The sequence below is a fragment of the Drepanopeziza brunnea genome, assembly GCF_022702325.1.
Source record: "Drepanopeziza brunnea f. sp. 'multigermtubi' strain 214-2 chromosome Unknown ctg19, whole genome shotgun sequence".
Taxonomy (NCBI): Eukaryota; Fungi; Ascomycota; class Leotiomycetes; order Helotiales; family Drepanopezizaceae; genus Drepanopeziza; species Drepanopeziza brunnea.
In genome coordinates, this window is record NW_027094082.1 from 2,139,328 (window position 1) to 2,153,300 (window position 13,973).

The 13,973-nt window shown below is 50.5% G+C and overlaps 4 protein-coding genes across 4 annotated transcripts; 2 read left to right on the forward strand and 2 right to left on the reverse strand.

The window, feature by feature from the left end:
• Positions 1 to 1,779: 1,779 nt before the first annotated feature.
• On the reverse strand, positions 1,780 to 5,349 carry L3040_009393 (uncharacterized protein; the record flags this gene model as incomplete). Its single annotated transcript, XM_007290231.1, has 1 exon — positions 1,780 to 5,349. One exon carries the CDS (start codon positions 5,347 to 5,349, stop codon positions 1,780 to 1,782), a length of 3,570 nt encoding a protein of 1,189 aa, XP_007290293.1.
• Positions 5,350 to 5,540: 191 nt separating this feature from the next.
• L3040_009394 (uncharacterized protein) lies at positions 5,541 to 8,540 on the reverse strand (the record flags this gene model as incomplete). The annotated part of the gene is made up of 2 exons (XM_066155952.1): positions 5,541 to 7,428; positions 7,549 to 8,540. The coding sequence occupies 2 exons, from the start codon at positions 8,538 to 8,540 to the stop codon at positions 5,541 to 5,543; spliced, it is 2,880 nt and encodes a 959-aa protein (XP_066010227.1).
• A 229-nt stretch (positions 8,541 to 8,769) lies between these two features.
• L3040_009395 (uncharacterized protein) lies at positions 8,770 to 10,521 on the forward strand (the record flags this gene model as incomplete). The annotated part of the gene is made up of 3 exons (XM_007290229.1): positions 8,770 to 9,014; positions 9,067 to 10,279; positions 10,330 to 10,521. 3 exons carry the CDS (start codon positions 8,770 to 8,772, stop codon positions 10,519 to 10,521), a joined length of 1,650 nt encoding a protein of 549 aa, XP_007290291.1.
• Positions 10,522 to 12,831: 2,310 nt separating this feature from the next.
• L3040_009396 (uncharacterized protein) lies at positions 12,832 to 13,521 on the forward strand (the record flags this gene model as incomplete). The annotated part of the gene is made up of 1 exon (XM_007297740.1): positions 12,832 to 13,521. The coding sequence occupies one exon, from the start codon at positions 12,832 to 12,834 to the stop codon at positions 13,519 to 13,521; it is 690 nt and encodes a 229-aa protein (XP_007297802.1).
• Positions 13,522 to 13,973: the final 452 nt, after the last annotated feature.

Consider the following 13,973-nt stretch of genomic DNA (forward strand, 5'->3'; position numbering starts at 1 on the left):
GATTACTTTCCATACCGCACACCTTACGTATCTAACTCAAAGCAGATTATAATATTTAAAATCTTATTAGCCCATTGCACGAATCAACACTCCTCTTCAAAAGCCTTATTTCCTTCGCAGAATCTCGATTAAATCGAAACCTGTCGGTACATCAACATCGACCCGCCGTGCCGTAGTTGGGAGGGAACACGGCAGGTTCGGCCATCTCAGGCACGGATGAGCATGCCTCGCTTAGCGTGGCATGCCCTCAGGAAACCCCCAGTTTCTTTCGTAGTACGGTAAACACCATTAGGTACCGGTATGTAGCTAGCTAGTGCACGTGACTCCTTCCATTCGCACAGAAGGCGTCAGCGGCCCTGAACCTTGGAGAGCAGACAGGAATCGAGTACCATTTTTTCCCCATCGTTTTTGCAATTGCAAGAAGCTGCGTGCGCTGCACGCTAAGCGATACGAACGTTCGCTACCGGCGATCCAACAGAGAGCACAACAGCTTTTTACTTTTACACTTGTCTCTTTTTCTTTTCGAAATCAAGAGATATCTTATTTCCCTTTTGAAAAATATGATGCTTTACTTTTGAATCATTCATTCGACTTTGAGTTTTCCTTTTCCACTATCACCCACCTTCTATTACCGTATCTACATATAGCTTCGATTTTATCAAGCGCAAAGCTAAGCTCTCTTAGTAAGATGTCAGGAATAGGAGGCTCAGTCAGGTGAGCTGACTATGTACGTTCTTTAAAAGATTTCACTAAAAACAATCAAGAAGTATAAATACTTTTATTTTATTTTATTTTATTTTATTTTATTTTATTTTATTTTATTTTATTTTATTTTATTTTATTTTATTTTATTTTATTTTATTTTATTTTATTTTATTTTATTTTATTTTATTTTATTTTATTTTATTTTATTTTATTTTATTTTATTTTATTTTTTATTTTTTTTTTTTTATTATTTTTTTTTTAAAAAAAAAAAAAAAAAAAAAAAAAAAAAAACCGAAAAAGTATAAAAGCCAAGCAGCAATCGATCGATCAGAAGGAGCTCGACAATCGCGTAGAGGAACATAAATACAGAAGAGAGGATATCCAGATCCAGGCAAAGAAAGGTGCGTTGCCTTTGCGCTGTATATTCGGGCCCAGCACTCTCTCATTTGATGATGATATCTCCCCGGGACAGCAGACAAAGCCGCCAACGGCGGATCCCGTGAAGGCTGTAGAACGTGTGTGTAGCTGCTGGCTGCTCAGGAGGGTTCGCGTAGAGGGACGAATCCAATTAATTTTTTTTTTTTTTTTTTTTTTTTTTTGCTTTTTCAGGTCTTCTGTAGGGATGTCATGTATCTAGATGACAGGGTCTCTCGTTGGGAATCCAAGTTTCGTATGGATATCGAGGTGAGCTCAATAAGCTTTAGCTTAAATGAAAAGTCGCTCTACCCTTCCTTGTATTGCAGTACTGCAGAAGATAGACTTGGCTCGGTGGAGAGTCGATAAGAAGTCACCATCGTAATGAGTTTTCACATTTGACAATAACGAAGGATGGCTAGAGTGCGTGTCGTCAGTTGAGGATGAAGGATCTTTAGCGAGGAATACAAAAGCTCGTCTCTTCCAGTCCTCGGAGACTCCCGGGACGTTGCGTGAATTCCAAACTCATCTAGAGATCTGGGCACCGTATGTATCTCTCTTACAGACCAAGTCGGCAGGATACCAACTGCCCTCCGGCAATGCAGAATGACTACAGGTTCAAGACTCCAACGCTATGCACAGATATATCGCATCAACATATCACTCATCACTATCATCCTCCACAACCTTCCTCTTCTTCCTCCTCGGCGGCTGCAACGGTTCTTCGTCCTCATCGTCTTCCGTTTGCTCATCGGACCCGATCCTCACAGGCGCTTTCGAATGATCTGGGCTAATTGGAGCCGGATCCGACTTGCCCTTTCCCCCAATTAAAGTCTGCAAATCAGGTATCTCATCATCATCCTCATCATCCTGCGTATTCGAGAACTGAGTCGGCACGAAGAACGGTCTAGCCTTCGGAGTTGCTTCCGGCGGCGATGTTGAAGACCCCCTCATTCTGGATCTCGCGGCACTGGATTCGACGTATTGAGTTCCGTCAGCGATGAAATTCCGAAGACTACCAAGATCGGAGTCTTCGTCCTCGGAGCGATCTTCGCTGCGAATCAGGTCTCCTTCTCCCTCGCTATCCGAAGAGAATCCATCTCGTCTCCGGCGAGCACGACATACAGAAGATGTGGGATTATTATCATCGCCCTCACTGTCGATGTCAGAAATGAACATGGCCATTCTCTGGGCCGGTTCCTTCTCAGGCCATTGATTTTTCCGCTCCATTGCTGTGGCTTTCGGTGTGGGAGTCTCGCCTTCATTGTGACGAGATCGTGCTAGAGCTTTCAATGCCTTTGCCTCATCTTCAATAAGGTACTGCGGGTCCCAGAATCCCCGAGAGGGCTCCACATCTCCGTATGGCTTAACATAACGGTCTTCGACGCTTTGGGAGTCCGCCAATTTTCTGAAAAGATCTACGCATTTGCTCGTAAAGTGGCCATGAGGGACGTTGACAGCCGGACCAAGAGTTCGTTGAGCTGTCGTATGAGCACCCATATCAGGTACGCTGACTTCTTGGGATTCATTGCCGCAAACGTTGATGTATCGGTCCACAAATTCTCTGTCTTCTGCAGGGGTAAGGAACACCGATTCCGGCGGGATGATAGGAGCCAGCAGATCCTTCGCTGGCGCTTTCTTGCGCTCTTTAGGCTCCACTGTTACTCCAAAATCTTCCAGGATACCGCCGTCTTCTGTCAATCTGGAGGCCTTGTGGAACCCCGTTATTACACCATCTGGCATGTGAAACTTCTTCTCGCGCTTCTTGGCCTTTCCTTTGGTCGCTCGTCGTCTCGGTTCGGGCAGTGCTGGGCCTTGGGTATTCTCGAAAGGAATCTCGATTTGCCTCTTATCCACAACTGGATTGACCTCTCTGGGAACAATTCGAACCGAGAGGTCGTGTCGGAATCTGAAGCGTTCTCCTGAGCTAATCATCTTCTGCATCTGCTCGTAGTTGTCTTTGGCCTTGCGGAAAGCGTCTTCTTCTTTCCCACGCATCAAAAGCAAGACGATATGGCCCGCTCTCTTTCTTCCTGTTCGTCCCATTCGCTGCAGCATGCGTATTGGAGAGCCAGATGCATCATAGCACACGATCAGATCTACCTGGCCAATGTCTAGACCTTCCTCACCAATTGAGGTCGCCACAAGGACGTTGAACTTTCCAGTCTTGAAGAAATTGATAGTCTCCTGTTGCTTCGCCTGGTTCATTCCTTCCGATCTTTTCGAATCCGCCTGTCCGACAAAGACAGAGGCCCTGACCAAGGGACCATGCCTATTAAGAACACGGGCAATCTCTTCGGCACTGTCACGGTATTCCGCAAATACGATTACTCGAGTACTTGAAGGTGGGGCATCCTCCCCCAGCCTGCCTTCTCCCGCATCCATGAAGTGGTTCAAAATAGTGTCACACAGATGAGTCAGTTTCGGGTGGCCAACGGAATCATCTTTGCTACGCGAAAGATGGATTATGTCCATCATCTTCTTGAATTCTGGACTTTGAGTGATCTGGGTTTTGTACTTCGATGGCTTTTTGCTGTCTTCCGAGCCATGTTGAAACTCTTTTATAGCCTCGTAGAAGGGTCCAATTCCATGAAAGTTGAGTAGTTTGATGCTGTGAGCAACACTGCCAAGAATAGAAAATAGGGCATTCATCATGTACTTATGTGGAATGCTGGCGTTTCGACCTTGGTCCATCATCCACTTCTTCCGTGCTTGTAGCATACCAAACGTGGTGAGCGACATTGGGTCTCTATTGTAGTATGCGTTCTGTCCGCAAAGCTGTGTCACAAGTGGCTGGAGTGCCTTGGAGAAGAGCTCTTTCGCCTTGATGATCTCATCCGAAGGATCGAGAATTACTTGATCGATATTCCGCTGATGCACGTATTGCTGGATATCTATCGACTCTTCGGTACGGATCTCAACCTTCGAAATCTGCAAGTTATCGATGACCTCCTGAACGGCCTCTACACTGGCTCCAGGAGTGGCTGTCAAGGCAAGTACACGGAAGCTGTTGTTGAAACGGCGCAAGAAATTGACGACTGTGGTATATGCGTAGTTTCCAGTTGCTCTATGAGCTTCGTCCACTACCAGCAGGACAATCTTTTTTGGATCTGCAATTCCACTCACCAGGTCGTTCTGAAGCGTTTGTGGCGTCATGAAGAAGACTCGCTTTGCATCCCACTCTTCGGCTCTCAAGGCTGGAGGTTGTTCGCCTGTGAGCATCGTAGTCTGTGATCTCGGTATGCCGACAATGTTGAAACATGCATCTACCTGTTGAGCAACCAGAGGTTTGGTCGGGGCAACAAAGATAATCTGTGCATGTTTGGTCCAACGAAAAAAATTGTACATGATTGTAGCCGCAATGAAGGTTTTTCCAAGACCAGTGGGAAGAGCAACCAGAAGATTGTGAAACAATCCATGCCTGACGATGCTGTACTGGTAGTCTCGAATCGCGCCTAGATTGGTCGGATACACCCACGTCTTCAAAGCTTCTTGGTCCAGGACGTGTTGGGTAGGTGCTTCCGGCGGCTTGTCAACCTTGAAGTTGAAGACCTTCTTCGCCTGCGACGCAGAGACCTCATCTGGAGCACGACCACCGAACAAGGTCGTCTGGCGGAGTCCTTGCTGTGGAGGAACGAGCCGCTGCTTTTGGAAATACGCCATTTGACTGGCTCTAAGAGGAGAGGAGCCTACGAGAATAGGTTCATTCGATCCTTGATTTTCTGGAGACGAGAAAGCGTCAGATGGTAGGTCGTCTAATTCTCGACTGTAGTCATGGTCTGGGGCGGGGTTGCCGTGTGAGCGATTATTGATTTGTCCCCGGGTAGTATTTTCCTGTGAGGGGTGGCTTTTTCGTCTCTGGAAGAAGCTCGCTGGAGGTGCAACCCGTTTAGGAGTCGTAGAGAATACCGGAGGCTTGATCACGGGTTCTGGCCTCGGCTTGATGTATATAGGGCCCCGGATTCTCCATGGGCTTGAACCAGGGAGGGCTTCTGCTTGGGTGGCCCCAATGATTTTCGCGGCTGGGACATCATGCTCAGTGATGTGAATTCGGTGTTTCTTCTTCTTCTGCCTGTCGTACTCTTCCTCTTCGCCGGAATTGCCACCCTCGTCGCATGAACCACGTCGACGTTTCCCTGGCAGCGGCGGGAGCTTCTGCGAAGCCGGACTGAAGGCTTCAATCAAGTCCTCATCAGCTATGTCACCATAATCATCATCATCGGCGTCCATCGTGTTTATGGTGGTTGAGCCTCAGCCCACATCTTTGGAGAAGAGCGGGACGTCGCGCGCACGCGTTCAGGCCTAAAACACGAACCTTATTGTATCACGTGTTCGGGAGTGCCCCACCTTTTCCAGCGCCGGCATTATCCAGTTTACTTAAGAAGGCTTTTCAATTCACTATGTGCTACGTTACACTAACATCAAAATCCCCGACCCGGCCTCTTTACCATGGGTCTCCGAACCGCTCCGTGCGATGCGACCTTCTTCACGGCCGATGCATTTGGCTTCTTCGCCATCTTCAGGCTCTCATTCTCCACCCTCTTCTCTTCTCGTAGCTTATCCTCGGCCATCTTCGTCTCAATCTCCATCTTCTTGTTGAATTCAGTTTCAGTTACACGCTTCTCTCGCGCCGAGTACCCTTTCTCCTTGACAGAGTAGAAGACACCTCCCAGCTCAGCAAGCCATTTGGGATCAACGGAGGTGACCGTTGACATGTATTCTTTTGAGGTTAGAATGAGTTCGTGGTAGACGACGTAGTCGGGAAGGTATCCCAGTCCATACAGGGCACTGGTTGGGTGTAGCTGGACGGACACACTGGTCCTCAAATTAACATATTCGCCAATCCCTTTGACCTTGGCTGCTTGATGGTAGTACCCAGAGCAAATGCACTTCCGAATGACATCCCAGTCAGTGCCACAGCTGATCATGGCCATCTTTTGCATCTTCATGATGTCGCCAAGCTGTTCCCGAATCTCTTTCGCCCGGCGAAGAGATTTTGGGTGTAGGAAGTGACGTGTACACCACGCATCGGAGTATCCATTCGACTTCCACTGCGAGTAAACGTGAAGAAAAGTGAGATGGTCTGATTCGGGAACGAAGAACTTCTCCCGAGCAGCGTCGGATTCGTCTTGGCGTTCCTTGGGTCTGTAGAAAACACTTGGCACACTCAACATGGATACAATCGTTAGCATCTCTTCACTGCAACCGTAATCCTCGGATGTGATGAGAAGTTTTGCTAATGATGGATCCATAGGGAAAGCCGTCATCTTGCTGCCGATAGCAGTCAGGTCACCAATATTGTCGAGAGCTCCTAGAGCCCAAAGGTCGAAAAGTGAGGTTGTGATTGTTTCTTGCGGCGGAGGATCCATAAAATCGAAATCTAGCAAGTCCTTCACACCCAGAGACTTTAAGAGCAGGACAGTGTTGGCGAGATTGGTACGTTGAATCTCGGGGATCGTTTGGATGTACATCTCATCCTTGAAAGCCGCCTCTGTGAACAGGTGATAGGCCTTCCCGGGCCCAGTACGACCAGCGCGACCAGCTCTTTGAGAAGCGTTTGCCTGCGAAATGGGTGTGATCTGAAGAGTGTCCATACCCATTCTAGGATTGTAGACTTTCAGTTTCGAGTAGCCGGCATCAACCACATACATGATACCATCCACAGTCAGACTGGTTTCCGCAATATTCGTAGCCACAATGACTTTCCTGACCCCAGGGGCAGCTTTGTCGAAGATCTTTGCCTGAAGATCTGCTGGCATCTGACTGTAAATGGGAAGGATACTAAGTTTCGGCGGATCATTCAGAGCATTGAGGCGTTCTTGAACTAGCTCGCAAGTTACTTCGATGTCTTCCTGTCCTGTCATAAACACCAGAATATCACCAGCACCCTGTGATACGTGAATGGCGAGAACTTGCTGAACAGCCTGATCAACGTAATCTTCAACAGGGGACCGATGATACATAATATCGACGGGGAAAGTCCGACCAGGAATGAAAAACTCGGGTGCTCCCCCATAGAAATCAGAAAATCTCTTCGAGTTCATCGTCGCAGATGTCACGATAAGTTTGAGATCCCGTCGTCGAGCAAGAACCTTCTTAAACAAGCCCATGAGAACATCGGTGTTCAATGCTCTCTCGTGGGCTTCGTCCATAATGACACAAGAGTATCGGTCGAGATCCGGCTCGTTGAGTGATTCTCTCAAGAGGACACCGTCTGTCATATACTTGATCGATGTTTCTCGGCTCGTGCAATCTTCAAATCGAATGGCATATCCAACAGTGCCACCAAGCTTGCATTCCATTTCCTCGCTGACGCGCTTAGCTACACTCATAGCTGCCACTCTTCGAGGTTGTGTACAACCGATCAGTCCAAGCTTGGCATATCCGTCTTCGTATAAGAATTGGGTCAGTTGCGTTGTTTTACCGGACCCTGTCTCGCCTACTACGATGATAACCTGGTTATCTCTGATGACCCTGAGCAGGTCTTCTCGTACTGCAAACGCGGGCAAAAATTCCCTTTGTTCCTTCAAAGATTTGCTTTGACTGAAGTTACTGGCTCCCTCGTTTTTCTTCATGTGTTGTCCAAACTTGCTGTTGCCCTGGGTTTCCACTTCCCCAGCAACCGGTGCAGCACTATCGCCCTCCTCTTCCTTGACTCCCATTAAGTTTCCGAGAGCAGTCCCAGCCATGGTGGTGGCCTCTTGAGCTTGCTTCTGCCTCTCCTTCTGCTGGCGTTTCTCCTTCACCACCTTGCTACCTTTTCGACTGAAGACTGCCATGTCACTCTGAGAATCTCGAATGGCGGGTACTGGTTCCAGCTGCTTGGAGAAAACGGTTCGTCCGTCCAAGAAGGGGGGCTTGAGGTCGTGTACCAGCAGATGAACCCTAGTCGCATCCTCATCATCCTCGAAATCATCTGCCATATCTCGTCGTTGAGCCACCCCCGAGGTGAGCATTCGATTAGTTTCCCAGGCGTCGACATCTTTCTGTTTTTGGGTCGCCCGCGCACTGCATCGTTTCCCGGTCTTCTTCTCTACCGCAGCTACCTCTTGCTGCTGTTCAGCCCATGAGTTATCATAGCTGGCGAAAGGGTTATGCTCGTCCTCGCCGAAAACATGTCCAAACTCGTCTCCCGCGTACCAGTCTCTGTCAAGGGCTTTCGAGTCCTCTTCGTTCATGAACGGTTCAGGGCCGTCAAGTTCTTGTTGGCGCGGTGTTGGTGGGTATCGCGATTGGGAGCGTGGCGTCGATGCTCGGGATGCATTTCCCACTCGACTTTGAGACCGCGCTATACTCGATCCTGATGGCCCATAACGGTGTCCTGAAGGCCTGGCGGGGACTGCGAATCTATCGTCGGATCGCAAAGGGTTGAAATCCAGTTTCCGCCGCTTTGGGCTCGTCTCGCCGTCGTCTCTGCCCATGTTGGTGGTTGTGAAGTGGTGACCAAGGCTTCGAAATCTCGCTCGGGATTACTTTGCTGACTGCCCTGGTACTTCGACGCTAGTACATTAGGGGCTTAGATCTCCCGCCTCATCCCTACCATTCTTATCCACAGTAGTGGGGGTTTAAATATTTTTTTTTACTTTTGCTATCGGCGAAGTTGGATCGCGACAGTCGTTTTTCTTGAAGATACACGGTCGCAAATCAAAGATGTCGATGATCACAGCGACGACGTGGGTCCCCCGTGGATTTGCTGCCCCGTTCCCGACTAAATACACCTTCGACGAGGAGGAGTTCGCGCGCATCGCAGAGCTTGCGAAGCTCCAACTCGACGATGCAAATGAAGACCTCGAGGACGCGCGCAAGGAATCTACCGACGAGAAAGACCCAGATGTCATGGAAGAGGATGATGGATCGGATGACGAAGCCCCTACAAAAAAGATCAAAACACAAGGGTTAGTCTGCTCGCCAACATGTAATGGTTTACCACTAAAAACATTCATGCAGAGATGAAGATGATGATCTGAAGGAATATGACTTAGATCACTATGATGATGACGAAGAGGGGGACGAAAAAGAAGGAGCTGCTACTGGAATGGGGATGTTCGGAAACGTCAAATCGCTGGCCTACCACGAATCGAACGACGACGATCCCTACATTACCATGAAAGAGAACGAGGAGGATGACGAGGACCGCGAAGAACTCCAGATCCTGGCAACAGACAATATGCTTCTGGCAGCCAAGATTGAGGATGAGGTAGCGCATCTGGAAATCTATGTCTACGAGGATGGAGCCGACAACTTATACGTGCACCATGATATTATGCTGCCCGCAATTCCTCTGTGCGTAGAATGGTTGGATCTGCCCGTGGGGAAGTCGAACGTGGAAAAGGACTCCAGAGCAAACTTCGTGGCTGTGGGAACCTTTGATCCTGATATCGAAATCTGGGACCTGGATACCATCGATTGCATGTACCCGAACGCGATCCTTGGACAAGGGGGGGAGAGCAACGATGGCGGCACGGGAGAGAAGAAGAAGAAGAAGAAAAAGAAGAAGTCCAAGAAGTCCAACGATGATTATCACGTGGACTCGGTCCTGTCTCTGGCGGCGAACCGACACCACCGGAATCTACTGGCCTCGTCGTCTGCGGACAAAACGGTCAAGTTATGGGATCTAAGCACGGCCAGGTGCGCCAAGTCATACAACTACCATACCGACAAGGTCTGTTCATTAGCGTGGCATCCCACCGAGACCACCATTCTGTTGAGTGGAAGTTACGACCGAACGGTCGTAGCTGCGGATATGAGAGCGCCGGATGCGAAAGCGCCCACGTGGGGAGTGGAGAGCGACGTTGAGACTGTTCGGTGGGATCCTCATGAGCCAAATTTCTTCTACGTATCGACCGAGAGCGGGGTCATCCATTTCCATGACGTTCGCAAGGCGCCAGCGAATCCAGCACAGAGCAAGCCCGTCTGGATCCTGCAAGCCCATGACGAATCTGTCTCAGCGTTCGATGTCAATCCTGTGATCCCCGGATTCATGGCCACTGGATCTACCGACCGACAGGTCAAGCTTTGGAATATCCAGCCGTCGGGCCCTTCCATGGTTGTTTCGCGAGACCTGGATGTCGGCAAGGTATTTTCGACTACATTCGCACCCGACGAGGAGGTCGGGTTCAGATTGGCCGTGGCGGGTAGCAAAGGCCTCGTGCAGGTCTGGGTACGTTTCGTGGGCCAACCTTTTCTAAATATTACTGACGCAGGAGATAGGATACTTCTACCAACGCCGCTGTCCGGGGAGCCTTTGCGGACAAGGTGGCACCGGTCGAGGGAGAGATCCGGGAGCGACTGGTTCGCATGAACAACGATGACAGTGAATCAGAATCTGGGGGAGAGGCGGACAGCGGAGAAGCACATGCTGGTGGTGGTGGAGAGGGCTGGGAGTCGATGGATGAGGAATGAGAAGCGGGAAAATGAAGTGGCGTGCCACCGGGTTTCCCAGCCGAAGCCCGAAGCGAGGGAGAGGGAGGGAGGCGAGATCAGCTGGGGAGACAGTGGGCGCATCGCAATGGTACGGCGATCAGGATCTTGCTACAGTACCTACAGTAGGCATTCCGGTTCGAAGCCTCGGGCGCAAGCCCGTCTCAATTCCATCATCCATGGCTGAATAGGTAATGACGTATCGGCGCGAAAGGATGATATTCCCAGCGACAGAATCAGTCGAGAATAGATGAAACAAACGCGTCGAAGATCTGATGAAGTGTGCGGTACGGCCGTACCGATTTCATGTCATCGCGGCAACGCCCCCCCCTCCCCCTCCCGTTTCCAGGTGCACGTTCGCCATTGCAGGCCGGGCTGGCGTCGCCACCACGGCTTGAGTTTAGCAGGAATTGTGCATTGCACGAAGGAAGGACAATTCCAGCCCCGGAATATTTTTCTCCAGTCACGCCGGTCTTTTTTAATTTTTTCTAAAAAAAAAAAAAAGATCTTTTTCTTTTTCTTTTTCTTTTTGTGTCTTTTTTTTTTTTCTTTCTTCTTCTTTTTTCTTCTTTCTTTTTCTTTCTCTTCCTCTCTCTTTTTCTTCCTCTCTCTCTCTCTCTCTCTCTCTCTCCTTCTTCCTCTCTCTGCTCGTATATCCGTCCCAACATCATCAGATGGGGAAATGGGGATGATGCATCCCCGCTTGGAAGTCCTGGCGGGACTTGACTGGCTGGATCTGAGCTGCCTAAACTGGGCTGGCTGACAGGCCGGCTTGTCTGAGAAATTCCCCCCATGACAGCGGGCGGCAGACAGACAGCCAGACTGCCAGGCAGCCCCTGCTTAGTGTGGTTTGATGTTGGGCCCTTCGTCAGCTGCAGTTGGCCCCCTCGCACGACCCACCGGCTTCTCTTCTCTTCAGGGGAAAGAGTGCGGTACGGTAAGTACGTACGTATAGTAGTAGTACTAGGTAGTCCTTGGTCGGTGGGCCGTGGTCGGTGGCCCTTGGCAGGTGGCAGGTGGCAGGTGGCAGGTGGCAGGTGGCCCTTGGTCGGTGGTCCTTGGTCGGTGGCCCGTGGTCGCTGGGCTTCGGGCCTGGAACGACAGGAGACCACACACGGGAAACCTGCAGCCTGCTGAGACTGGCGAAGTACGTAGTAGTAGTAGTACTTCTAGTACAGAACCTACGGACGACGTGGGAAGGAGACCAGGTCTAGACTACTGTACCCGTACTTCTAGACCTCTGCTGCCAGCTGGACTCAGTGTCTCGTGACCCGTCTCTCCAACGAAAATGTAAGTAGTAGCGGTATGTGTAACCATGGACAGACTGCCATCCGAGCTTTTACGAACTAGGACCAGTACAACTAACTAGTAAGTACTGCACTACTGCACTGTACTGTACTACTGTAGAATACCGGTACTCCTCTAGGCTACTCCTCTCTAGGCTACTCCTCTAGCCTAGGTACTCCTCTAGCCAACTCCTCTAGCCAACTCCTCTAGCCTACTCCTCCGTACTTCCAAGACGTTTGGCACCGCTGGCCCTTGCAGACCACTAGACGCTCGGACATCAATGCGCCCTACTCGTCCATCCCCAGGGGCCAGCAGAAGCAGAGGAGGAATTCATAACAACCGCCGGTTTCCACATTCCCTTTCCCCCCCCCCTTCCCTTCTGTGTCTCTCGGAGTATCCATCAACAACCTCATTCCCCCCCCCCCTCCCCCCTCCCCCCCAAAATACACAGCATCATCGACAGGGTCGATATCGCCTTCGCTCATTCTGGACCTGGTTGTTCGATCGCTCTCTATCGACATAACCGCCTCGACACTCCCTAGCTGGATCTCAAGGACTAGACAGACCGACGACATTGTATTGTACTTACCTATTCACCTTTCGCCCCATTCCCCCTTCCCCCCCCCCCCCCCCCAAACGCAAAAGACCGGTCTCTTCTCTACCTCCACACGAATCGCTGAACGCGACACAACAACCACCATCATTACTTGACGTAAACATCCCATTAATTCTCGCCAAAACCAAACCACTCCCTACACTTGGTTACCCCGAAGTCCTGTCTTGCAGTGCAATCGACGCGACGGTTCTCTTTCAAACGGACCGATATCGAAAAGTCACCTGGGTCTCACCAAGTCCGTCTCCTTCGTGCAAGCGACCCCAAAGCACAACAGCAGGTCCGCCTGGCATCTCGGCTTGGAGGGAAGATCCTCAGCAGGAAGTTGATTCCCCGCCCATCGTCGCGTCTCAACCTCAACCTCAAAACCCCCTCCGACCCCGTCAGCCAAGATGTCTCTCAGCAGAGCTTTCACCAGACGGGTCAAGTCGAAGCAATCTTTCTCGAACTTGAAGATATCTGCTCCCGTCGAACTGCTATCTACGACCAATATGCTTTCCTACAACGCACCCGATATCTACCCAAGTAGAAGCGCCTCTACCTCGTCGCAATCTGGAGACGAATCCGACAAATCGCTCTCCGATATGTCCACCCCCATGACTTCGGCAGACTGCTCGTCGGTCGAATCTTCGCCAATCGAGCCAAACCACCTCTCCTGCTACTTCGGCACGGTGGCCGCGAGATACAGTGGTGCCGACGGTGAAGCGCCTCGGATCCCACGCAGATCTCAGACTCACACCAAGCAGCTCAGCATCGAGAGATCCATCCACAGAGGTTCTGTCTCGCAATATTCCCGAAAGAACAGCACGTCGACCGTTCGCTCCTCGATCAACATGTTCGGCGCCAACATCGATTCCTTCGAACCGCACCCCTTCGGCAACGAGCTCGCCCAGGTCACCGAGATCGCGGAGGACTACGGCATTGCTGAGGGCATACTGGCCGAGGTCTACCAGGAAGAGCAAGAGCTGATTGCACGGGGCCTCTTCAAGTTCGGTGCGGAAGACTACATGAGCGAGATCCACAACATCTTCATGGGCGCGTTCGGCCCTGCGGAACCCACCATATCATCGGCGTGGATCTAGTCGTTACTGGTGGCCACGTTTCGTCCAACCCAAACACTTTGTGCTTGTTCTTTTTTTTTTTTTCTTTGTGAATATTTAGTCCTGGGCCTCAGTCCGTCTCCTGGCACTCTCTCGAAGCCCGTCTTGCACGCTGTTCCATGTCTGGCTTTGCGGGATCACAAGCGAGAGGAGGGAGTTACGGGGCTGGGCTCCGGAAGGGTAGATAGCCGGGACGCTCCTTTCTGTCGACAAGTTTGACACTCACGCTCGTTACCAAGGCCTTTTCCTTATACCAGAGGTAGTAAGTAGCTAGAGGCCACCACGGTGGAAGCAAAATGCAAATGCTCCATTGGGAAGAGACCGTACGATCTCATGCATTGTCATGACTCCCTGTGCCACCGTTTTGCTCCCTACGGCGTACCCGGTCCCTACGGAGGAGGCAGCTAGTAGTAGCAGGCTGACGAGTGACCTTT